The sequence below is a fragment of the Sminthopsis crassicaudata genome, chromosome 2, assembly GCF_048593235.1.
Source record: "Sminthopsis crassicaudata isolate SCR6 chromosome 2, ASM4859323v1, whole genome shotgun sequence".
NCBI classification, from domain to species: Eukaryota; Metazoa; Chordata; class Mammalia; order Dasyuromorphia; family Dasyuridae; genus Sminthopsis; species Sminthopsis crassicaudata.
This window is the reverse complement of record NC_133618.1, coordinates 532,548,773-532,575,720: the sequence shown is the minus strand read 5'-3', so window position 1 is coordinate 532,575,720 and position 26,948 is coordinate 532,548,773. Positions and strand designations below refer to the sequence as shown.

The window sequence follows — 26,948 nt, the reverse complement described above, 5'->3', positions numbered from 1 at the left end:
TTTGCCAGATCCCAGGTCCACCAATCTACTTTCTAGTCAGGGTGCTGTGTTCATACTCTCTGCTGCCTCTCTCATCTTTCCAATTCCATTTTCTTTAAATGTATCTTCATTATTAGAAAGTAAACTCTTTCTAAATGAGGACAAAAATACTTGGGCTTAGTAACATAAGGTGATCTCAAGGAAACCAGTTTTTCAGTCATAGAGGAATATGGAAATGTGAGCTGTCATTATTAGAAAATTTAATTCCTGAAGCAAATAGAGAAACAGAAGCGACATTGCTGTGCTCTTTCAAGATAGAAAAGTTCTCTATAATGAGAGATACAGAGACAGAGACAGAAGTATATAGCTGGATAAAATGTAACTTTGCCAAGATTTTTCCTTTTGTTATATTTTCTATTCAATAAACATTACTTTTTTTTTCCCTAGCCTGTGGTAGTCTTTAATTGGAACATTATTTTACCTGACATAATAGTGTTGCCTATATTGCAAAGCTTCATTGTAAGAGCAATTTACGCAAATAGCCTTCCCAGCTTCAAATACAGTTTTACAACTATCTGTTGAGTTTTATAAAAAAGCAAAGTCCTCTGGCCTAACGTTGTCTGAGATATGTCAGTTTAAGAGAAATAGTCAGAAATGGTCATTGCTAAGGAAATGTTCAAACATTTGTGTTGACAGTAATTCCTCAAGTTGCAATTACAATTATAAGGAGCTAGAGGTACGGAAGAGAATAATAATGATGATAATCAAGTTGCAATTATAATTATAAGGAGCTAGAAGTACAGAAGAGAATAATAGTGATGGCAGTAATTATGATGATGATGATTAACATTCTTATAGAGCCTAATATGTTTCATGTATTATACTAAGCACTTTAAAACTATTATGTCATTTGATCCTCATCACTCTGGGAAGTAGGTGCTATTTTACAGAGGAGAAAACTGAGGTTAACCAGCTAAATGACTTGCTCAGAATCACACAATTGTTAAGTGTCTCAGGGATGGATTTGTACTCAGCTCTTCCTGACTCCAAGTCTGGTGCTCCAACCTACACCATTTACCTGCAAAGAAAAGAATTACCTAACAAAAACCAGAAGCATTTGATGAATGAAGTCTACAATTTGGTATTAGGCAACTATGCTCAATCTGTTCCTTCTTGTCATATGTCTATTGCCACTTAGGCACTTTTAGGGGATATAATTTTTCACTTAGAAACTCTCTCTGATATAGCTGCAATATGGAAGTGGTATCAGAAATGTATCATTCTAAATGGTGATCCCATTAGCTCCCATGGCTATGTTAACATCTCTATGCACAGATAATCATAAAAAGATAACATTTATATAATGCTTTAAGGTATATTAAATGTCTTACATAAATTATCTCATTTGATTTTTCATAATCACCCTGTATGATAAATGGTATTAATTAACTCCATTTTGTAGATGAGAAAACTGAAGTTGAGAGAGGTTAAGTAACATGACCAGGTTTATATAACTAATAAATGTCTAACATAGGATGTAAGCCCATAGAATCGGGTACTCTTTTCTCAAGAGCCATTTCCTTGATGTCAGGATTATGTTTTATCATTCTTAATTTTTAAATAATCCATACCTATCTCAGAGTAGGATTTAATAATATTTAAATGTATGCTTCCTCACCATCCCTCACCCCCAACACAGTAGACTCCTCTTATAGTAGACATTCAGTCTTAATGCATATTTTGCCACCCACTGGAAGAATGCTTCTCACCTTCTTGCCTTCCTTGCCTTCATTTGCACTCAAGGAAATATTTATCTTTTGTGATTTTAGGAGGTAGAGACTTTGGCTAAGGGAATTTTTTTTTTCCTGGATATTCTATTATTGTTCAGTAGTTCACCCATTTGGTGTGTGTGGGTGTGTTTCTAATGGCTAAACTTTTTGTTGTCATTTCAGGATCACAGTACCCCATCTTTCACTGTGTGAATAGAAATTCTCATGAAGAGGTTCCTGAAAGCTATTGTGATCCCAGCACCAAACCTACTCCTGAAGAAGAACCCTGCAATATTTTCCCTTGTCCAGCCTTGTAAGGAATTCAAATGGCTCTCTTAATTTGTTTCTTTGTTTTATATCAACTTTGGCTTATAAACTTTTGTTAATTCCTAATTAGGGAATTTGGATTGCTAATACAGTACATCAATTTGTCAAGAATCTATGATATCACCAGTGTCAGAACTTCCAATATGGTTACTCCCCCCAACTTAAAAGTCTTAGAAAGCTGCCTCAAGCTCAAAATGGTTTTGTGATTTGCTTACAAACACAGCTACTAAATAACAAAATCAGAATTTGAGCCTAGTACTTCCTGATGCAAAATTCATTACTATATCTATTATATTATATAATTTTCTAGGATATTTAACAACTTTTTAAAAAGGCACTGTGTGTAATGTGTGTAATAGAGGAAATGGGCTCAAGTCAATTAACTAATCCCTTTGTGTACTAGGCAACCCTCTGAGAACACATGATTCAGAGAAGGTGCTGACGTATATTGGAAAGAAGGAGAGATTCTGATGTCAATAAAATCACAGATCCAGTTCCTGTGGAAGAAAGGAAAGGAAAAAGGGAGGAAGGAAGGGAGGGAGGGAAGGAGGGGGAGAGAGAGACAGACAGACAGAGAGAGAGAGGAAGAGGAGGAAAAGGGGAGAGGAGAGGAGAAGAGAGAGAAAGGAGTGAGAGATAGAGAGAGAGAAAGAGAGAGAAGAAGAAGGAGGAGGAGGAGGAGGAGGAAGAGAAGGGGAGAAAGGTAAAGAAGAAAAAAGGGAAAAAACAGGAAGGATAAAAAGGAAAAGGAAGAGAGAAAAAAAGAAGACCACTTGTGTACATCATTAATGTCATAATTATCAATTATAAATATGTATTGTGGGCTATGCATTAAACTCTGTCTATGGAGAAAACATTTCTGTCATTCAGGATTAAGAAGAGTTATATTAACTATAAAGCTGTTTAGTGTAGTCCCATGAATTCTTTCCCTTGCCTTTTCTTGGTAAATTGAAAGGAAACGACTATTTCATGTGTTTGCTGGTAAAAACATATGGGCACTGAACTCACAACAGAACTATAAGCCTCAGTTACACATATTTCCAAAGTGGCATAGACTCTCTATGTGGGGTTTGACTTTCTATTTCAATGCCCAGAAGAGGTCTTGTCCATGTCATGGAAGCTTACAAGAGAGCTTAGAGGTCAGCCAGGACATCCTCTGCATTTTACAGATGAGTAAACTGGAATTTATAAGAAAAGAAATGACCTACCTAAGTTCACACATTTGGTAACAGAGCGAAGACACAAATTCACATCATTTGGCTCATAAGTTCAAGGCGTTATGTCAATTGTTGAATTCATAGCTTTCCTTGATAATGCACATCATCAGTGATATAATTATATGGCATTGTGGCTAAATCAGTTGTTACTAGTTATTCATGCCTTAGTTTGAATTATAGCTATATCTGATATATTGGAAAGAATACTAAGCTAGAGTAAGGAAGACCAGTGTTCAAATCCTGCCTCTAATACATAACAACAACAATAATAACAATAGTAACTAGGATTTATATAGTACTTTGAGATTTTCAAATTGCTTTACAAATCTTCAGAATGAACTGAAGGTTGATACTATTATCATCTCCATTACCAATGAAGAAACTAAGACAGACAAAGGTTAAAATGATTAGATCAGGGATACATAACAAATAAGTATCTCAAACAGGATTTAAACTTATATTCTAGATTCCAGATTCAGCACTCTACCCAATTTACAATGTAGTACTTCTAACCTAACAGCTGAGTGACACAGGGCACATAATTTATCCTCCATACCACTGCCTCTATTCTATTACTTATCTACCAAGTAGGGACGTGCTTGTCTCAGTAGAAAGAGTTCTGGATTTGGAGTTATTCCAGCTTCATCACATAATACCGCTGTGAATTTCAACAAGTAGCTAAGGCTCAGTTTCTTCAGCTGTCAAATTTTTTTCCAGCTCAAAAATCTAATTTTTTTTGTCATAGAGAGATGGAAATCTTAAAGAAGTGAAGAATTTCTATCCTCAGAAAACCACTGACCTTTCTACTTGTATTTTTACATTTATATAATGAATTAGGGCAGATTCCTTCCTCTGTATGAAAGATTATTGAGAGCTGGTTTTGCAGGAAGGAAGTATAGAGACAGATTTTAGAGAATGAATGAGTCTTCCCTCATGGCAGAGTGAAGGTGATATATATCAGAATAAAGAGAAGGTATATAGAGAAATAGGACATTGGAAAAGGGGGAAATATATCTATCTATCTATATATGTATGTATGTATGTATATGTAAAATTTATAAATAGGTTTAACTAATTTTTTAAAAATAAAAATAAATTTTTATATTATATTATATTATATTATATTATATTATATTATATTATATTATATTATATTATATTATATTATATTATATTATATTATATTATATTATATTATATTATATTATATTATATTATATTCTTCTGAAGAAGAATAGGGACAACTCTACACCCAAGAACAGAGATCTGCCCACATTCTCTGATACATTCTAGAAAGCAAGAGCTTTTAATCTTCTTTGTGCTTAGATCCCTTGACTAACTGTGAAACCCATGTTTCTCTCCTCAGAATGTGTTTTTTAATGCATAAAATAAAATATATAGGAAGACAAAAGAAACAATTATTTTGAAATAATTCCAAATTCACCACCTGCTAAAATCTACCCATAGTCCTTGTGATTTCATGGACCCCATGTTAAAAAACCTCTGCAGTAGAGCAAAGCACTATTCATGTTGGTGAAGTCAGCTTCCAGTAGTCTCTTATAGTTATATCCTCCTGAGACCAATTTTCTCAGCTGAACAAAAAAGGTCTAAAAGCCAATAAAACCATCCTGCAAATGTTCCCTCTTACACACTGCCCTCCTCACATTTAGGGATGTCACAGGGAGGCATCTGGAAAATGACTTCTCTTCCTTTTGATTTTTCCCAGAACTTTTTTGGCGAGTTCCTAATTATTTGACTTAACAGTAAGATAATTATGCTCCTGTGAACATCCCCTACAGAGAGCCAGGTCTATGTCATTAGTCATTTGTAAGAGGATTCAATGATTATTCAAAAGCTTTCACCTTCCAAAGGTCTGTAAACATGAAAGTTAGCTTCTCCAAAATTATTAATATAGTCTATGAGTTTTCTTTTTAGCAACACCTGCTATAATTATTCATTTTCCTGTCCCTTTCCTTAATATTTAATGGTAGGTAACCATTTTTCTCTGTGACTTTTGTGTCTGTTTCATTGGTTAGTTGGGACATAGGAGAATGGTCTGAATGCAGTAAAACATGTGGCCTTGGAATGCAACACCGGCAAGTGCTCTGCCGCCAGATGTATGCCAACAGGACCCTGACTGTACAGCCATACCGCTGCCAACACCTGGAAAAACCAGAGACCACCAGTACTTGCCAGCTGAAGATCTGCAGTGAGTGGCAAATCCGGACAGAATGGACCTCGGTAAGTCAGAGTAGTTTGGAATTTATTTTATTAGACTTACCTCTCCTGCTTGTATAGGGAAAATAACCTGAGAAGATGATGGTCACCTTGTTCTTAAATTGTATATGAATGGGATAGGTAGATGGCATAGTGAATAGAGTACTGATCCTGGGATGAGAAAGGCTCATTTTCTTAAATCTCTTGTCTCAGACACTTCTTACCTGTGTGATCCTGCGAAAATCACTTAACCCTGTTTGCCTCAGTTTCCTCCTCTGCAAATGAGCTGGAGCAGGAAATGCAAATTACTTCACTATATTTGCTAAGAAAACCCCAAATGGGGTTAAGAAGAGCCAGACAAGACTGAATGACTGAAAAGCAGCAATTCTAGAAGCAGTCATTTTTATATTCCAAGAGGTGCTGAGCCCTGGGCAGAAAGCAACTATTGAAATTTTAATTCAATTCATTCATTCACAGATTAGTCAATCTGTAATCAGTGGAAATTGGAACTTGGTCAGGAACTGGCAAAGGCTAGATGAGGAATGCTTTAATCTAGGGACCAGGGAGACTAGGAAAAGACAGGGGAACTAAAAAGGTATAGGCAATTTGATAGGAATCACTGAGGAGATGCAGTGTGAAGAAATAGGTGGAACATGAAAGAGGGTCTGGGGGAGGAGAGGAAAGACATTTTGCCAGCAAACAATAGAGAGAAATGCAGGCAAAAATCAGGATTTGAAAAGTGTAGAAAGAGATATCAAGTACTGTGCTTTGATCATTAAAGAGTCCCACATTTAGAAAGTCTAAGGGATATAAGACAGGACCTCAATCCTATAAGTATTTGGGTACTAGGCAGGGAACCAAGAGAGGACCCAGCAAGACAGAGGCTTTGAGTAAATTATTGAAATAACAAGAGTTTTTGATTGGCTGTTTCTTTCTAGGAAAAAGCTGGAAATCCAAACTGATTTTATATACATTTCAGTCAAATGCAATTGAGTCAAAACTCCATCTAAATTTCTGAAGTCAGATTAGTTAGTAATGAGATGAATTTCATGCCATTCTCCTCACCTAGGATTCCTAAAATTCTCCCTTCCTTGGGACAGAATTTGTCCCAGAATTTAGAGAAAGGGAACACACTGGTAGAATTACATAGCCCAAGCTGCTCAAGTTAGTGAAATACAGAAACTAGGAACCAAACTAGTAAGTACAATTCTTTCAACTCCCTTTCAAGCATTTGACTTTCTAACCCTGCAGTCCATTAATTTGAGTGAGATGCCTATGGCAACTCAAAATAGCATCTATTAATGGCACCCAATCAATAAATAAATGCTAATTATTCTCCAGGCACTAGATAACCTAGAATACTAGGTTATCAAAGAAAGACAAAAACAGTCCTTGCCCACAAAGAGTTTACTTTCTAAAGAGGAAGACGATATAAAGATAATATAGACAAGACACACACAGAGTCAAAGAATAATAAACTTAATTGAGAAGGCACAGTTTTCCTTTACTCTTTTAATATTCTTTCTTTTTGAGGTTTCTCTTTTCCTCTGCCTTTTTATTTTCATCCTCTCTGACTAAAAATCATTGGAACAAGAATTATGAAACCTGAGTGGTCCATCATGACCTAGTTTTACAGCCATATAGTTTTTCTCTCCCTTTCTCCTTTCCCTAGTCCACATGGGAAAATCATACCCTCATGTGTGAGTGCTCTGCCCAAAGAAATATACATTTTAATCATTAAACCTCACAAGATATTTTGGGATTTGGGGCCTAGATATTTTTTCTCTTCCCTACTTATTTATTCTATCATTTTTCCCCAGAAAAACTGGGGCAATTAGTTCCCTTATCCCATGTAGTTTCATTTATGATATCTTTAAATAGAGCTCACAAAAAATCAATCTTTGATAAAACCCATTTTGGAATTCAAATGGAACCACTTGACAATGTCTTAAACTCAAATCACAGTGGCCAATAATAGGTCTCAGCTAAAGCCTTACTTGATCACTTGAATTTTAATGGCTCAGTGTGAGTATAAATAGCAATTGTTTCTTTTCTGGACAGAAATCCTGAGGGTTTTCCCTTCATAGACTTCTTCTTATTCTTCTTTTTTTTTTTTTTTTTTTTTTTTTTGAGTAGGCAAACTAGGTCATTTTTTGCCTCATTTTTTTCCTTTTTAATGTATTCATTTGTTTGTTTTTAAGACATTGCTTTATGAATCATGCTGGAAGAGAAAAATCAGAACAAAAGGGAAAAACCAAGGGAGAGAGGGGGAAAAAAAAAAAAAAAACAGAAAAAGGATTCAACATAGCATGTGTTGATTTTAATTCTATCATCTCCATAATTCTTGGATGCATATGGCAATTTCTATCCAAAGTCTATTGGGATTGTCTTGGATCACTGAAGTATGAGAACTACGTCTTTCATAGATGATCATCACACATTCTTACTGTTTATTGTGTTTAATGTATTCTTGGTTTTGCTTGTTTCACTCAGCATCAGTTCATGTAAATCTGTCAGGCATTTCTAAAATCAGCTTGTTTATCATTTTTATAGAATAATAATATTCTATTACATTTATATACCACAACTTGTTTAGCCATTCCCCAATTGATGAACATCTACTCATTTTCCAATTTTTTGCTATCACAAAAAGAGCTGCTACTAAACATTTTTGCACATTTTGGTCCTTTTTCCTTCTTTATGATTTGGTTTGGATATAGACCCAGTAATATCACTGCTGAGTCAAAGAAAGAGTATGCACAGTTTGATAGTCCTTTGGATATGTTCCAAATTGCTCTTCATAACTGTTGGATCATTTCACAACTCTACCAACAATGTATTAGTGTCCCAATTTTATAATACCTTCTTCAACATTTATCACTATCATTTCCTGTCATGTTAGTCATCTGAGAGGTGTAGGGTAGTACCTCAGAGTTATTTTAATTTGCATTTCTCATAGTGATTTAGAGCATTTTTTCACATGTCTATATATGGCTTTAATTTTGTCATCTGAAATTCATCTCTTCATATCTTTTAGCTATTTACTAATTGGGGAATGATTTGTATTCTTATAAATTTGACAGTTCTTTATGTATTTTAGAAATAACTCTATATTATAAATACTGGCTATAAAACATTTTCCCCAGCTTTGTACTTCCCTTTTAATTTTGTTTCTGTTGGTTTTGCTTGTACAAAAACTTTTGAATTTAATGTAGTCAAACTTGTTCATTTGGCTTTCATAATTTTCTCTAGTTCTTCTTTGATCATAAATTTCTCTCTTCTCCAAAGATCTGATAAGTAAATTATCTCATGCTCTCCTAATTGACTTATGGTATCAACTTTTATGCCCAAATCAGCTGCCTATTTTGATCTTATTTTAGTATGAAGTGTGAGATGTAGGCTATGATGAATTTCTGACATGTTTTCCAGTTTTCCCAGCAATGTTGTCAAATAATGAATTCTTGTCCCAGAAGCTGGAATTTGGGATTTATCAAATACTAGATTACTATAGGACTTGATTATTGTGATCTGTGTGTCTAATCTATTCCACTGATCCACTAAAATATTTCTTGGCCAGTACCAAACATTTTGATGACGGATGCTTTATGATATATATTTTTAGATCTGGTACTGCTAAGCCACCACCCTTTTTTTTTTGTTTGTTTGTTTTTTGCTGAGGCAATGGGGTTAAGTGACTTGCCCAGGGTCACACAGCTAGGAAGTGTTAAGTGTCTGAGACCACATTTGAACTCAGGTGCTCCTGACTTCAGGGCTGGTGCTCTATCTACTGCGCCACCTAGCTGCCCCCTGTATTTTTTTTTCATTGATTTCCTTGATATTCTTGATCTTTTCCAGGTGAATTTTGTTATTATTTTCTCTAATTCTATAAAATGTTTTTGAGAGCTTGATTGCTATGGCACTGAACAAGTAGATCAATTTAGATAGAATTTTTATCATATTGACTTACCCATGAGAAATTGATATTTTTTCAATTGGTTAGATCCTACTTTATTTATTTGAGAAATGTTTTGTAATTGTGTTTCATAATTTCTGGCTCTGTCTTGGCAGATAGACACCCAAATATCTTGATCTTTTCCAGGTGAATTTTGTTATTATTTTTTCTAATTCTATAAAATATTTTTGAGAGCTTGATTGCTATGGCACTGAACAAGTAGATCAATTTAGATAGAATTGTCATTTTTATCATATTAACTTGACCTACCCATGAGAAATTGATATTTTTTCAATTGGTTAGGTCCTACTTTATTTATTTGAGAAATGTTTTGTAATTGTGTTTCTGTAGTTTCTGGGTCTGTCTTAGCAGATAGACACCCAAATATTTTATTTTGTTTACAGTTATTTTAAATGGAATTTCTCTATCTCTTCTTGCTGCTGGGCTTTGTTAGTAATATATAGAAAATTGTGTGGGTTTGTTTATCCTTCAAGTTTGCTAAGGCTGTGAATTGTTTAAAGTAGGTTTTTCAATGATTTTCTAGGATTCTCTCAGTATATTATCATATCATTCGCAAACAGTGAGAGCTTTATTTCCCAATTACCTATTCTAATATCTTTAATTTATTTTTCTTTTCTTATTGCTAAAGCCAATTTTTTACAATGTATAATCCTGCTGAGAAGTTGCTGTAACCTCTTTGTTAATATTTTATTTAATTTTTTTTGCATCAATACTCATTAGGGAAATTAATAATTTTCTTTCTGTTTTGGCTTTTCCTGATTTAGGTATCAGGACCATATTTGTGTCATAGAAGGAGTTTGGCAGGACCATTTCTTTACCAATTTTTCCAAATAGTTTACATAGTATTGGAATTAATTGCTCTTTAAATGTCTGGTAGAATTTATTTGTGAATCTATCTGACCCTGGAGATTTTTTTTAGGGAGTTCATTAATGTTTTTTTTCAATTTCTTTTTCTAAAATGGGACTATTTTAGTAATTTATTTCCTTTTCTGTTAATCTGGGAAATTTATGTTTTTATAAATATTCATCCATTTCAGTTAGGTTGTCAAATTCGATGCCACACAGTTAGGCAAAATAGCTCCTAATTATTGATTTAATTTTTTTCTCAGTGATGATAAGTTTATCTTTTCATTTTTGATGCTGATGATTTTAGTTTTTTCTTTTTTTTCCTAATCAAATTAACCAAAAGTTTATCTGTTTTTTTCCATAAAACCAAATCTTAGTTTTATTTATAAGTTTAATAGTTTTCTTAATTTTGATTTTATAAATCTCTCTTTTGAGTTTCAGAATTTTCAATTTGGTATTTAACTGGGGTTTTTTAAATTGTTCTTTTTCTTGCTTTTTTTTTAGTTGTATATGTAATTCATTGATATCCTTTTTCCCAATTTTATTCATGAAGCTATTTGGAGATATAAAATTTCCCCTAAGAACTCCTTTGGCTGCATCCCATAGTTTTGGTATATTGTCTCATTATTGTCATTCTCTTGGATGAAATTATGGATTATTTCTGTGATTCGTTGTTTGAGCCACTCATTCTTTAGAATTAAATTATTTAATTTCCAATTAGTTTTTAATCTATCTTTCTCTGGTCCTTTATTGGATATAATTTTTATTGCATCATGGTCTGAAAATGAAGCATTTACTATTTCTGCCTCTCTGCATTTGATTGTGAGATTTCTATGCACTAATATATAGTTAATTTCCTTTCTGTCTTTATTCAATTTTCTCCAGAGGTCTATCATATCTTTATTTTCTAGGATCCTACTAACTTCCCTAGTTTCTTTCTTATTTATTTTGTAATTAGGTTTGTTTGATTCTGAGAGGGGAAGGTTGCAGTCCTCCACTAATATAGCTGGGTCTTTTTGTTTGTTTTGGGGTTTTTTGCTGAGGCAATTGGGGTTAAATGACTTGTCACACAGCTAGGAGGTATTAAGTGTCTGAGGCCGGATTGGAATTTAGGTCCTCCTAGCTTCAGTACTGGCGCTCTAACCACTGTGCCATCTAGCTGCCCTCACTAATATAATTTTGCTGTCTATTTCCTCCTGTAGCTGGCTTAATATCTTCTCTAGGAATTTTTATACCCTACTATTTCATGCGTATTCATTTAGTATCATTACTACTTCTTTATTTATGATATCCTTTATCAATATGTACTTTCCTTCCTTCTCTCTTTTAATAAGATCTATTTTTACTTTTGCTTTAGCTGAAATCAGAACTACTACCTCTGCTTTTTTTTTTTTTTTTTTTTTACTTTAGCTGAAGCACAATAAATTCTGCTTCACCCCTTTTCTCCATACTTTATATATTTATCTCTCGCTTTCAAATGTATTTCTTCTAAACAACATATTGTAGGAGTCTGTTTTTTAATCCACTCTGCTATTCCTTTCTGTTTTCTGGGGGAATTAATCCTATTCACATTCACAATTATGATTACCGGCTCTGTATTTCCTTCCATCCTATTTTCTCCCCTGTTCTCTCTTTCCTTAGTAGTGTTTTGTTTTGGTTTTTTACCTACCCCACCCACTACTTTATCTTCTATCACCCCTCCTCTATTCTCTTACTGTTTTTTCCTAGTGTTTCTGCCCTCCCTTGTATCCAGCCCTTCCTTTTCCTTTCCTCTTTCTAATTCTTCTTCTTTATAGGATTGGATAAATTTCTATACTCAGCTGAATTATTAAGTTATTCCCTCTTTGAGCCACAACTGATGAGATCAGGCCCAGACAATTCTCACCCCCTTTTTTCTTTCCCTTGATTATAATAGGTCTTTTGTGCCTCTTCATGTGAACTAATTGTTCTATTATACCTCCCCATTCCTCTTTTTTCAATACAGATCTTTTCCCATCTCTTAAGGTCTTTTTCTTTGATATCATCACATAAGGAACCATTTACAACCACATCCTCAGTTCATGTGAGATGCTCCCCTCTCTCTGCCCCAGTAACAGATAAAGTTTTCAGAAATTACAGACATTATTTTCCTATATAGGATTATAAGCAGATTAGTCTTTAAATAGTATATATTTTCCTCCATTTGCCTTTCTGTGTTTCTCTTGAATCCTGTGTTTGAAGATTAAATTTTTTTGTATTGATCTGGTTTTTCAATAAAAATGATTATAAGTATCTTACTTCATTGAAAATCTATCATCTCCCCTGAAAGATGATACCCAGTCTTGCTGGGTAGCTAATTTTTGGTTGTAACACCACATCCTTTATTTTCTGGAATATGGTACTTCTGGCCCTCTGATCCTTTATTGTAGAAGCTGCCAGATCCTGGGTAATCCTGACTGTTGCTCCTTGATATTTGAATTGTTTTTGTCTGGCAACTTGCAATATTTTTTCCTTGAGATTGTAGTTTTGGAGATTTATAACAATATTCCTTGGGGTTTTCCCTGTGGGATCTCTTCTTAAAAGTGCTTGATAGATTCTTTCAATCAGTATTTCACCCTGTGTTTGTAGAATATCAGGGCTATGTTCCTTAATGATCTCTTGAAGAATGCTATCCAGTCTCTTTTTTTTTTTTTGGTCAAGGCCTTCAAATAAGCCAATAATTTTTAAATTATCTCTTCTGGATCTATTTCTCAGGTCTGCTGTTTTTCTAATGAGGTATTTTATGTTTTCTTACATTTTTTTCATTCCTTTTTAGTTTGACTGATTATGTCTCATAGATTTATTAGCTTCTATTTGCCCCTTTATTTTTTAATATGTAAATTTTTCTTTGAAGGTATTGTTTTCTTCAGTAGATTTTTTTTTACATTTTTACAATTGTATTTTTTAAGGAATTGCCTTCCTTTTTTAAGCTGCTTTCTTTCTTTTTATGTACATACCTCTCATTTCTTTTCTCATTTCTTCTTCTGTCTCTCTTATTTACCATTTAGAATTTTTTATGAGCACTTCCAAGAAGACCCTTTGGGCTTGAGACTAATTTATATCACTCTTTGTTATTTCCTCTGTGGACATTTTGTCCTTGTCTGAGCTGCTATTTTGGTTTGCCTTGTCACTATAGTAGCTTTCTATGGTCAAGGTTCTTTTCCATTTCTTGCTCATTTTCTTTTCTTTTCTTTTGGTATTTCCTCTTTTTTGCTTCTTTTTTTTTTTTTTAAACTTTTATGTTTGAGCTCTGCTCTTGGAGTGAAGGGGATGCTTTATCAAGCTTCCTGTGCAGCTCTAAGCCTTTACTTTGAGCACAAGGGCCCTTTGTGTTTGCAGAGGTAGTTCTGTCTGCTCATTCCAGGAAACAGCCTGGTTTCTCACAGTTTGCCTTCTGAGCTGGGACTGGAAACTGCCCCACTGGTTTGCCAGTGGGCCAGGACTGAAGGTCTTAGTTGCTGATTTGCTGTAATTAAGACCCTCTCACTGCTTTCCCAGGCTCTGTGCTAGGCTGAACACCCATTTCACCCTAGTGAGACTGACCTTTCTTGAAGTTTTTTCAGTCTATCTTGCACTGGAGAGGGGTTTCATTCCTTCAGACTCTGTTCAGAGTCTCGGTTTCATTTAACTTTTGAGGGAAAGAGGAGACTTTGAGCACTTTCCTGGCTTCATTCCATGATCTTGGCTCCATCCCTGAAGTCTCTGCCTCATTCCTTACTAAACCTTAAATGATTGAATGGATGTTTTCTCAGACAAACTGAGGCCCTAAAAAGGCCAAGGTGTCTCCAGTCATCCTGACTGCCACTGGACTTGGATGACTGGAGGAGAGAGTGAGGCAGAAGACTCTGCATGGCTCTGACTCACTTGCATCCAGTTCACCCTCTTGATGCTATTGGTTCTCTTTGAAAAAGAAGGATAAACAACAAGCAGTTCTGCAGCCTTGAACAATTAACATCTCCTTTCTTGACTGTTTCCTTATCTGCACAATCAAATGTTTCATGACATTCCACACAATTCAGTTGCACATAAAGTTCTAAAATCCTTCCAGATCTATTATTCAATTAATTAAGTGCTTGTTAATTAAATCTTTACTATTTACTAGACACTGATTCTACTATGCATCAAGGGTACAGATAGTAGCAAACAGTCCCTGGCCCCAAAGAACTCATATTCTTATGAGGAAGACAATATGTAAATAACTAGATAGATGCTAAGTATAAATAAATTAGGTATTCTGAGAAGGGAAGGTTCCAGCAGCTCTGTTCTAAATCAGGACTTCTTAAACTTTTTCTGTTGGAGACACCTTTTCACAAGAGAAATTTTTATGTGACCTTGCCTTGAATCTGAGCCAGGGGTTTCTGGCAGTATTCATGTTTGCACAATGCAAAGTGTACATATTGTATGTTCAGAAGCAAGGCTGTAGTAAAGTCATGCAATGTAATGTATGTGCCAGAAACACCTCAGATTCATTACTCATTTTATTTTGAATAAATTTTTGTTCATTGCATTTAGAAACTTTTTTATGTTGCCAAATTTTTCATGACCCCACATTGTTATACAACCCCATATGGGGTCAAAACCACAGTTTAAGAAATTTTCTCTAAAGCAAAAAGGTTACTCACTTAACCCTCTAACCACATGTGACATGCAGCACTCTCAAGTGCATCCCAAACCAAATTAAAATATTATAAGAAATTTCTAACAAAATAAATTAAAAACACAATAAAATACAGATAATGTTAATATACAGTTTTCTAATTCAATTTGTAGCTCACAAACAACTTTATGTAACATTTGTCATTCAATAATTTTCAATCATGTCTGGTTTTTCATGGCTTTCTTGACGATTTTCTTGCCAATAATACTAGTCTGTAATTTACTTTTCCATTTCATTTTACAGATGAGGAAACTGAGGCAAATAGGGTAATGTGACTTGACCAGGGTCACAAGCTAGTACATGTCTGATGCTGGATTTGAACTCATGAAAATGATGTACTCTTCCCTACAGACCCAGTATTCTTATCCATTAAGTTACCTTATTGCCCATGTATAATTTAATGGCCACTATTTCTTTTTGATTTGTACCACTTATCCAGAGTTTCCAAAGCACTATGTCTCTATTCCTATATCATGGCTACTACTTAAACTTCCTGGTTGCTCTCCATTTAGAGAGGCCACTGACTAGTCTGTCACCAAAAGATGGTCAAGAATACTCTCAGGTTTTGAGTGGCTCTTGATGAGAGACTTTCCTTAGCTTTCCTAGGAGCATCCTTAAAAATATTTTCCTAGAGATATTGTGGAATAATGAATAAAGAATTATACCTGGAGCCAGATCTGCATTTGACTCTTTCATTAGATACTTATTAGCTCAAAATGATACTGAAAAATTGATTTAACCTTTCTGAATCTCATTTTTCTCACCTATAAAATGAAGTGGGTTGGACTAAGATCTCACCAACGTGTCTTACAGCTCTAAACCTACAATATGGTGGTCCATCTTTTTTACTCAAAAACAGAGATGTTTGTATTTTTCATGGCTAACCATGGACTAAGAATTTAGAGGAATATCACTGAAATAAGTTTTGGTAGGTGGATATGTGTACAAATGCTGATGGGGAAGGGAGAGAGGGAATCTTTTTTTTTTTTTTTTCTTGAGAGAGGGAGTCTTTAAAGGACTTGGTTAAAATGATGAAGAGAGAACAAGATAGGGGGAGGAGAATAGAAAAGGGATTGAGTCAAAAAGAAGAGTAAAGGGAGAAAAGAGGAAAAATGGATACAGAAGTAAAATATAGAAAGAAATAGACAAGCTTCCATACTCTGTAAATCTCTTTTATCCATCTTGTTCTCACCTAGGCTTTTACCAGAGATCACACTAGTGCTTGAAATCTCCATGTCTCCATTATCTTTGCATGGAGGAACTTTTCAAATGCTCACTTGATCTTTCCCCTGAAATGATAATTTATGGCAAGCTAAATATGAAATAATGTAAATCTTATTTATTTTTACTACTGTCTGGAAGAAGGCAGGACAGTTAAAATATTTGTAAGCTGGTATCTACTTTGCATTTATTTGCAAGTCTACTTTAAAATCTGCAAAGGCTTAAAAAATTTCAAAGTAGATATGAAAATGATTGAGATGTTATTCTAATACTAGTGAATTTCAGCCCTTATGAAATCCAAAGAGTAGGAAAATATTCCTGTGGGATGAAAGAGCTCTCCTTTCCCCCAAAAAAAAAAATTTGTTATGGAAAAGTACTACACTTAGGTTAAACAGCAGATTGAGGGAAATTAAGAGCTGAGCTGTGCAGGGGATCTGAAAATTCTGCATACATTTTCTAATTTGTTGTCTCATATCTAAGACCAACCTGGAAGTTTAGGTTGATTTTGCATGCTGCTGAACAAGTCATATTGCCTTTCAAGGCCTCGTGTAAATCGAAAGGGACTCAGCTAACATTCTATTGACTTTTTCTTCCTGGGAAGTTACAAGTCATATAATATTTAAAACATGGGACTAACAACATTTTTACTGCCAAATGGCAAAGCTCAAAATAATCAAATATCTTCTCCCACTCCTGATCCTCCTTATCTATACAAATGGGATCTTCTCAGATGCTATTTAGTCTGTAATAACAGAAAAGAATGTAGACAGAGAGACACTAGGTATGTAGTAAGGGCATTGAAAACAAGGCATTAGGATCATGAGTACTATTGATTTAGAACTAGAAGAAACTTTTGATGCTGAGTCATTTTAGTTTATGTCTGACTATTTATGACCCCATTTGAGTTTTCTTGGCAGAGATGCTAAAAATGGTTTGCCATTTCCTTCTCTAACTCATTTTACACATGAGAAGACTGAGACAAACATGATTAAATGACTTGCCCAGGTTCACAATCTGAGGTTGGATTTGAACTCAGGATGATGAATCTTCCGGACTCTGAGTCTGGTGCTCTATCTACCATGCAATCTAACTGCACAGAAGAAACTTTAGAGGCCATATAAACCAATCCCTTCATTTTAACAAATGGAGATTTAATTTAAATTTAATCATAGAGATTAAATGACTTGAATCCAGGACCTCTGAATCCAAACCCAGCATTCTTTCTGCTAAATCATACTCCTCTCTATCTCATCAGATCCTTCGAGGGGAGTCCATCTTGAATAGGGGAGCTGTTTCTACTGGGCATGTTATTATGCAGCAGTTAACAAAATACAGCATATTCCCTTCTGAAATTCTGTCTGAAAATCATGACTTGAAACTGATGCTACAACTCATAATATTTTCCCAAAAGGCAATATAGAGGTCAGAAAACAGAGTGATGGACATAAGCTGTATGACTTCACAAGTCACTTTATCTTTTATTTTCATGTCTTATATCTATGAAAATAAAACAAGTTAATATCTACAGCATCCACCTCTCAGGGCTGCAAAGCTCAAATGAAATAACATATATAAAGTGCTTAAAATTTTTAAAGGTATTATGTGACAGTTATTATTATCATTTTTCTCTATAATAAATAAGACTTGATATTCCACTGACCTAAAGGATATTTATTTTTAGTGTTCAGTACCATGTGGCGTGGGACAAAGAACTCGCGATGTGAAGTGTGTCAGCAACATCGGGGATGTTGTAGATGATGAAGAATGTAACATGAAGCTCCGGCCAAATGATATTGAAAACTGTGATATGGGGGCCTGTGCGAAGAGTTGGTTCCTGACCGAATGGAGTGAAAGGGTAAGAGAGAGGGAGTGCAAGTCATAACTTTTATTAAACTTCCCCACCACCAGCTCCATCACCACCACTTCACCCCTATATACCCAACACATACCACTGAAGAGAACATTGATAAAACTGTGATGTCAGACCCAGGCTTTAGCTGTCTGCATTATATAAATTAAGATTTCTACAATATCTTACCCTGAAAAAGAAGGATGCATGTGAGGCAATGAGCATCCTAATGGAAGAATGGGCAAGATTCCAATGGAGAAGTGAGCAATCCACATGGAAGAAATGATATAGGTAAAGACACAGAGATAGAAAAGCACAAAACATGTTTAGGGAATGATTTGGTTAGAACATAAAGTGTAGGGAAGTAGTGGGAGATAATCCTATTAGTTTTCATTTTTTGAATGTAATTCATTTTATTCTTTGTGAAATAATCTCTTTGGGACCATTTGTCTCTGAAATTATTGGTTTTGGCCTCCTTGTTCATTGTCTGCAGATGTCCAGCTCATGTGGTTTGCTCCTGGTTTCCAAATCATTAGTCATGTAAATGTGGATCCATGAGGTAGCCCTTGGGGCATCATTGTGACTTGTAAGGAGCCAAGCCTTAAGCTAAAAAGAGCAAATGGCATATACCCAAGCAATGGAGATAACTGGTCTCCTGAAAAACCTAACAATTAGTCTTGATTCTAGCCTATTATTGGTCCATCCCCCTAATTCTGATTGCATGTTAAAAAAAAAATCAGGATTATTTTTTAGCTTTAACATTCTAAGGGGAAGAATATACACAAGAGATGTTGCTGATGTGCCAGAATTTGAAAACAAAATTATTGACCAGCCTCAGTGGTCTATGTGGATAAATTTGGAGCCATCTATAATTGAAGAAAATTATGCTTATTGGATCACAGATTTGGACTAGAAGGCACCTTAGATAGAAATCATGTAAGTCCATTGCCCGCATTTTACCCATGAAGAACTAAGGCTCAGAAAGATTCAGAACTTTGCCTGAGTCACACAGATTATAAGTAACAGAACCAGGGTTCCAACTAAATTTCTGATTCAAGTTCAGTGTACACCCTGCTGACTTTGTTCTTCACACAAAGCACTTGACAAACTACCAATACAATCAATGAGAAATCACTAAATGATTAATAAATTACATTAAACTCAAAATGTCTGATTCTTAGGAGACCCACTATTTAAGCAACTTAGTGTTCCATGGCTCAAGCCATTTTATATGCTTATTTTCAATGGTATAATTCTATCTGCAAAGTTAGTCAAGGTTCATTTTACTTGTACTAAAGTTATTTTTTCCTTTAATGATAACATATAAATCTCTCCTTCATCCCACCTTTGAAGTAAATTTTCCTTCATTTTGAAATGTTCCTTTGTTGGATCAAGCACTTAATTTGAAATTATTTAAAGTTAGCAATGAATGCATTTACCTCCCCCTTCGTTGAAGAAGATATTTTTGTAATTAGTATTTTTTTTCTTCTTTAAAAAGATTTTTAAGCCATGAAAGTTGAAAGCTGAAAAAACAAACTGAAGTTATATTTCTTTTTTTAAAATCTCTAAAACATAAATTAATTACTTATTTCCAAACATTCACTCTTACATCTGTTGGAATTGTTTTTCTCACTTTTACACTGAAAAATCTATTATTCTTTCCTTAAAATATTAAGAAATAGAATCTTGAGTCACCACAATAAATCATATGCTCTATTTCCTTAATTTAGTAACTAGTAAAATAATAACTTAGCCAAAGTATTCAGGGGCTTTGATATTTTATAATTAAATCAATTTTGCAATTATCTAAGGGTTGACGCATTTATATACAGTAAAATTTCTCTTAATAAGGAAACCCTTCAGTAGGATCTAAGGACATGAATTCAGGAACTCTTCTTTAAGGGTATACTTTTATATTGATTGATATTGTTGTTAATCTTTGTTTTGAAAACCAAGTACTATATAAAGGCATTTTGTCATAATCTTGGCTTATAACCCCTAACTAGGAAAGACATATGTGGTACCCCCTCAGAATAATAAGACCAACTTCTCACTAGTATGTACCAGTAAGCATATATTTGACATTTGCAGGAGAAAGCTATATAAAAAGGAAAAAAAAAAAATAGAACAGACCTACTTGACTGGACAACTGCTAATCTCAAAGTTGTACCTATTTAAAGTCAATCAGTTAATAAATATTTTTTTAGTCTCTACTGTGCACCAGACAGTGAGTTAGCTATTAGGGATACAAAAAAGGCAAAAGATATTGTCTGCTTTTGAGTAGCTTAAAGTCTAATAAGAGAGACACTGTCTAAATGGCTATGTTCAAACAAACTACATCCGGGATAAATGAGGACTTATTAAGTATACTGAGTTTTAATTTATTTTGTTCAGTCTCTACCAATTACTAGCCCCACTCATCACCAGCCCTGTCTTTAGGGGAAAACATTTCTTTTCTCTAGGATCTTAAAGGAGAAACAGCACAGAAAAGTGAAAAGATTCCAACATACCTCAAATATCTTAGAAGAAAATTTTAAAAGCTCAATATTTTATTACCCACAAATCTTCAGTCTGGTTTTAGAGCTATCAACCACAGCACCAAACTATGCCTGATGACTGAGTAGAGTAAACCTAAAGAGAGAAATAAAAATTTCACCTAAATGACAGGTAAAAACCGAACATCAAAAATCCAAGAGAAATAATGAATATTTTAAAAAATGTTTTATTAGAGGGGTGGATAAGAAACTTAGAAATATTTCTAAAAATCAAAGGGGCATTGGAAAGAAGTGAAGTTTAAAGAGGAAGTAATCAATCTATCAACCTGAAATTGCAGAATAAACTTAGATTTATGTGATGTGATAAATGGTCACTAAAAATGTGATATTTATTGTCACTGAAAATACAATTAGAATTAGAAAACTCTCATGGAATTGTATTCATCTCATGTGAATTTACTATGATATTTTATATTGTATTTATATGTGAACACTTTTTACCTTCTCTAACTGACTCTTCCAAGGACCAACACTTATTTATCCTAGTATTCTACTAGAACCCAACATGGTAATAAAAGTGTTTAAATGAATTTGGGCACCATGTAGGTTCTCTCAAGCTCTGCATTTTAGCTAGTTTCCATCAAATAATGGTGGCATGTAGGAAAGGCATCAGCCTTACAAATTACTCTTTCCCTCAAATATGGCCAATTGTGTCTCAAAGCATACTCTTCCATGATTAAGTCTGCATTTTCCTCTCTACTGAAATATCCAGAGTGATGAAATGAATCACTATGTTAAAAGTATATAAACATAGAGAGAAATAACATGAAAGAACAAGAGGTAAAGAAATTACAGAGGTTAAGGCCACATGGTATTCTTCTGACCTGTTTAGAATTACAAACTCACCCTGAACTTTGTTTATCCAGGAGTTTCCTATATATCTGATTGTATCCCTATCCCTATAAATATTAATTGCATTAATCAGTTTTCTGAAAATACAATGTTAAAGGCAAAAATTTTAAAGAAGAGAATTAGTGACAAAGGAGCAAAGTTATAAAAGGGCAATGGGTCAAATGATATATGAGCTAGATTTAGAGCAAGATTTTGCAATTTTATGGCAGTACTTCATTATAATTTATAAATATGATTAAAATCATGACTGAGGCAACTTTACAGGAGGTATGCCTGTTTTTATTAGAAAAAAATGTATTCTATTACATCAAGAGAAAAAAGAGATGATAAAAATTATTTAAATTTCAAAAAATGGGACACTAAATTTAAAGAGGAGCTATTGTATGCTTATAGTCCTCTTGGGATCAATTCAACTATGTTAGCATATAAATAAAACTGGAATAAAAAGACAAGCTATTTCCAGAAGGTTATTTATGAATAAACTATTATTCCCCCAAAGCTTCCTATGCCTGTGTTGCTTAATCCCAGAGATTTAACTCATAATTAAATCGCATCTCTGCAGCTGACATGGCTTAAATGTGTTTGGTCTCTACTTCCAGACCTTTGTCAGGGGTATTCACCAGAACCAGCACTCCCATCAATGAGCTCGGGTTGCTTTCTGTGTCCTCATAATAAAGATTTCATGCTTTTGAATTATTTGTATGTGTAAATGTATTATTATCATATCATATCATGGGTTCTGTAATTTCATCAGTATATGGTTACTCCCTTTTTCTACTGGCAGATTTCTAAACTCCTTCATTTCTTAGCTTAATTGATAAAAAAAAAATTATTAACTGATTCTAAATGTTCAATTTGTAATGGAATTTTTGTTCCCTATTGATTAGTAGGATCTTTATTCTCTGAAACTAAGATGCTGAATATTCTGTTTCCTTGTTCCACTTTACCCTTGATCTTTTGATCATTATTGCTTGCCTTCCACATAGTGTCTATGTCTCCTGAGTAAAATGTACCCTCCTTTCTTTAACTCTGAAACCACAAACAAATCCTAATCATTCTATATCTTTCTATTCAAGATGGACATATGGCTAGCAATCGTGCTTCATTTTCCTCTTCATATACAACCATTAGGATCCTACATCCTTATTAAAAATCATCTCCAATAAATTAACATTATACCTCCAGCAAAGTTTTCCCCTATCGTGGCATGGAGGTATATCTGGCTTCTGGAAGACAATCAATGCAGTAAGAATTAGAACACAAAGGGACAAGGTGTCAATTGTTTGGGGAGAAAACCAGCTTGGCTAACTCACAATCAGAATCCATTAATAAATTTTTCTTGATTAGTCCAAGTTTTTTAACAATCTGCCAACAGAGAGAAAGAAATACCCAGTGATGAAATCACAGAGTCTATTGTGTATTGATAGTAATAACATCATATATACAAAACATAGTTTAATATCTTTTTAAAAATGTGACCTGTGGTTTACTTGCCTTAATTTTATAACTGATGCCCCAGCTGATCAACATGATTTCAGAACTCACTGCAGACCTCAACTTATTTAAAAACTTCAGACTTTTTCATCATTTAGCCACAGTTTTACTATCAAGCATTCTTTCTGGTAGCTTCTGTCATCTAATTCAATCCAACAAGAGTCAGTTTAATTACTGCTTATTTTGCTCCATTGTATTATAATGAATTAAAAACAATTTAAAATTTCAGAATAATTTTATAACTAAATTAAATTACTAAGAGTTTGCTAAGAGAAATTAGCTACCTGAAACTTACAATTAAATTCTCTTATTTTGGACAGCATCATCTTAGGAGGGTCTTACTCTATTAGTCTCCTAGAAAGGAAAGTAGAAAACACATCTTTTCAATTGGTTTTAATGTTTTTATATCTCTGTGATAAGATGCTAGCTGCTGGATGTGTGTCTGATGAGTACATGAATCAAGATTAGAAGAAAGCTGTCAAAGGACATAGTTCATAGTTAGGGAATGAAAAAGTATGAAAGAAAGAAAGCAAAAAAATGCTGAAATGAGACAGAATCTTGAAGCCCAAAGAAGAATATTTCCAAAGGGAAATAAGCAATCTAACAATTGAGATATAAATAATCAGGATCTTTGAAGCCTCAAACTAGAAAAGCAAGTACAAGCTGCCTAGGTGTGGAAAGGAGGACAATAGATGAAGGTTAAGACAAAATTAGGCAGCTTAATGCAAAGAGCTTTCATTGAGGATACCTTCCAAGTATTTCTTCAAAGAAAGAAGAAACTAGAGCACATTATTTCATTACCTATTATACAACAATTTTGTCATTCTCTAGGGGGAGGATGATTCTTAGTTTCCAATATTTGTCTACCACAAAAAGAGCTCTTATGATTATTTTTGTATAAGTAGATCTTTTTCCGCTTTCTTTGATTTCTTGGAGTATATCTGGTTCAAAGAATATGCATGGTTTGAGTATTCTCTGGACATTATTCTATATTTATTTCAAGAATTCTAGTTCTGCTTTTTCTCCATGACTCACCAAGACCCCACTATGTCCTCTGGAGTACAGTACATGCAGTCTAACAAGTACATCTTAAAACAATAACAAAAACAACCCTGAATATTATAGACTATTAATAATTACATATGGTAGTGATATTGCATAGTTTATAGCCTTTGAGCATAGTTACAAAATATTTTTTATCATGGTTGGACTAGTTCACAATTCCACCAACAAGCCATTAGTGTGCTTATTTTCTCTCATTCCTTCCAGCATTTATCATTTGTGATAGGTGTGAGATAGTAGTGCTTCATAGTTGTTTTTATTTGTACTTCTCTTTTAAATAGTTATTTAGATCATTTTTTCATATGACTGTTGATAGTTTTAATTTCTTTTTCTAGAAACTGCCTTTTAGTATCTTTTGATTATATATCAATTGGGGAATGACTCTTATTTTTATAAATTTGACTCAATTCTCCATATATTTGAGAAATGAGGCCTTTATCAGAAAAACTTGCAATCAAATCTTTCATATTAACTTCATTTCTTTTTCTAGAATATCTTTATTTATTCATGAATGTCCAAGCCTATGTAAGAAGTATAAAAAATTACCAGAGAACATCTACCAGATAGATGGATGGATGGATGGATGTTCAGATTTGTCTGGTCAGCAAACCAATATCAGAACATAATTGATTTTGATTCATTTTGATTCATGCTTTTCACTGCACATATGTGTATACATAATGTATGGTAGGAAACTTTCAGTGTGAAGACTCCCTCCATTCTTGCAAATTAACAATTTCCATGTAATATATATATGTCTGTGTGTGTGTCTTTAAAACTTTCTTGAAGCAACGATAGTTTATGTGACTTGTCCATGATCACTGCTTGCTAATCCATGTGTTAGAAGCACAATGCAAGCTCTTTCTGAATCCTAGGCTGTTCTCGTCTACTATACCATTCAGCATCTTTAGTTTGTTTTTTTAAAATCATGTTTTACATTTTAAAATTTACATTTTAAAATTACATCCAAAACTACTTATTGGTAAACTCTTGGGAATGAAAGTTAAGAAACTTAAAGCTTCTATAAAAATTTGTGGTGATAGCTACCCCTCCAGAAAAGCTGGTCTACATTATCCATAATTTATTTTTCATATATCCCTGTTTCATTGTCTAGGGATCCGACTGGTCTTAGAATATACAGAAGGACTTGCAGTCAGGAAAGAGAAAGGGAAAACCAGCAGTATAGCATGAGATTTCTAAGTTCAAGTTTGTTATGAAAAGTCCTCTGTGGTTAATGTACTGAAAATGATCTGACCATACTCAGCAGATGAATGTGTGTTTTCTCCTTTGGCACTAACCTGGTTATTTGATGCTGTAGTTTAGGTCCTACATCATAATTTCAGATAGGCCCATGGAGGACATGTAGAAGCTTTCATGGAGATCTCTAGTTTGCTATGGGAAGAAAAAAGAAATTGAATTAGATATTCAAATGGAAATTACCTGGAAAGAACTTTTTGCAGGATAAAATCTTTCACTGAAAGTGTCTTCATGATTACATGATATGCTAGGATGTAATGTGATGTGGCTGTAGGACAAGTCTTTAACTTTCCAGATTGAGGTATGATTATTTGGATTTTTTAAATTTGAAATATGTCACTTTTTGTAGGAGGAAGGAAATTACTTTAATTCCTACAGTCTGGCAGTCTGATTTAATTGGAATTTGATCTACCACACTATCCTTTAGGATAATTTAGATAGGCATCAGACAGTTCAAGCCAAAAAAACTTTTAGCCTGAAATATTCATATAATTGGAGTAAAAAGGATTTCTTGGTTAAAATTATCTGATTCATTGGCTCCATTCTTCAATTCATTCAACTTATAATAATGGCTCATGTTTGTTGAAGACCTTCAAGTTTGAAAAGCAGTCTACCTGGGATACAGTAATACAATTGTGATTCTCATTTTACAAATGAGGGAAATGAGGTACATAAAATTGAAGTTATTGGTTTAAGTTGTTATCATACAACCTTAGTACAGAAACTCAAGTGGTCTGACTATATATAAGGTCATAGTTCTTTTTATAATATTTATTATAGGATTGTGGATCTAAAGCTAGAAGGGAACTTACAGGCTATCAAGACCAAACTTATTTTTACAAATGAGGAAACTGAGGCACAGAACAGTTAAGTGACTTATCCAGGGTCACAGTATCCTAAGTGAGTGGAAACATTAAATATTTATTCTGAAGAAGTTCTTTGCTTTTTGTTGTTGTTTTTTTGTTTTCATAAAGATAGTTTGTCAAACAATTTTATATGAGGTTAACCCAAGTTAAATTTCACAGTGAATTTATGATGATTTTAAACATGTATCCTGCTGTCAATCAGGACACTAAGTTCCTATGTAATCAATGGCAATGTCTCATAATCTCCATAGAGCGCAATTCTTCATATGTAAAATCAACAGGTTGGATTAAACAATCTCTGAGTTCTCTCCCAGCTTTATATCTGTCATTCTATGGCCTTACAAAACTGTGCCAAATTTAAATAAGCAATTTAGAATTAACTCTATAACACAAACAGCAGCAATAATAATAATAATATTTGGAAGCACAACAAAATCAATAGAAAATCAAAATTATGTTACAGAACAGTTATAGTTATACATTTGTAGGAGTTATGTTACTGACAGCTCTCCTCTCACCTCTGAAAACAAAAAAATACCCAACTAAAATGCAGTTACTTAGAAGGAGCTGGTTTTTGTATCATATTGTCAGACTCCTGTTTGTTCAATCATTTCAAAAGTGTCCAATACTCTGTAACCCCATTTGGAGTTTTCTTGGCAAAAATACAGGAGTAGTTTGCCACTTCCTTCTCCAGCTCATTTTACAGATGAGAAAACTGAGAATCGAGTGACTTGCTGAGGGTCACAGAATTAGCAAATATTAGTGATTAAATTTGAATTCAAGACCTCC

General features: G+C 33.9%; 1 protein-coding gene across 2 annotated transcripts in view; it reads left to right on the top strand.

Annotated features, from left to right (window-relative positions):
• The window catches only part of THSD4 (thrombospondin type 1 domain containing 4), a 934,909-nt gene that overhangs the window by 866,117 nt on the left and 41,844 nt on the right, over positions 1–26,948 (top strand). For both annotated transcript variants that reach the window (XM_074294657.1, XM_074294658.1), the window contains 3 exons: positions 1,932–2,061; positions 5,329–5,533; positions 17,906–18,079. In XM_074294657.1, coding sequence (XP_074150758.1) covers positions 1,932–2,061; positions 5,329–5,533; positions 17,906–18,079 — 509 coding nt within the window. The remainder of the gene's footprint in view (positions 1–1,931; positions 2,062–5,328; positions 5,534–17,905; positions 18,080–26,948) is intronic.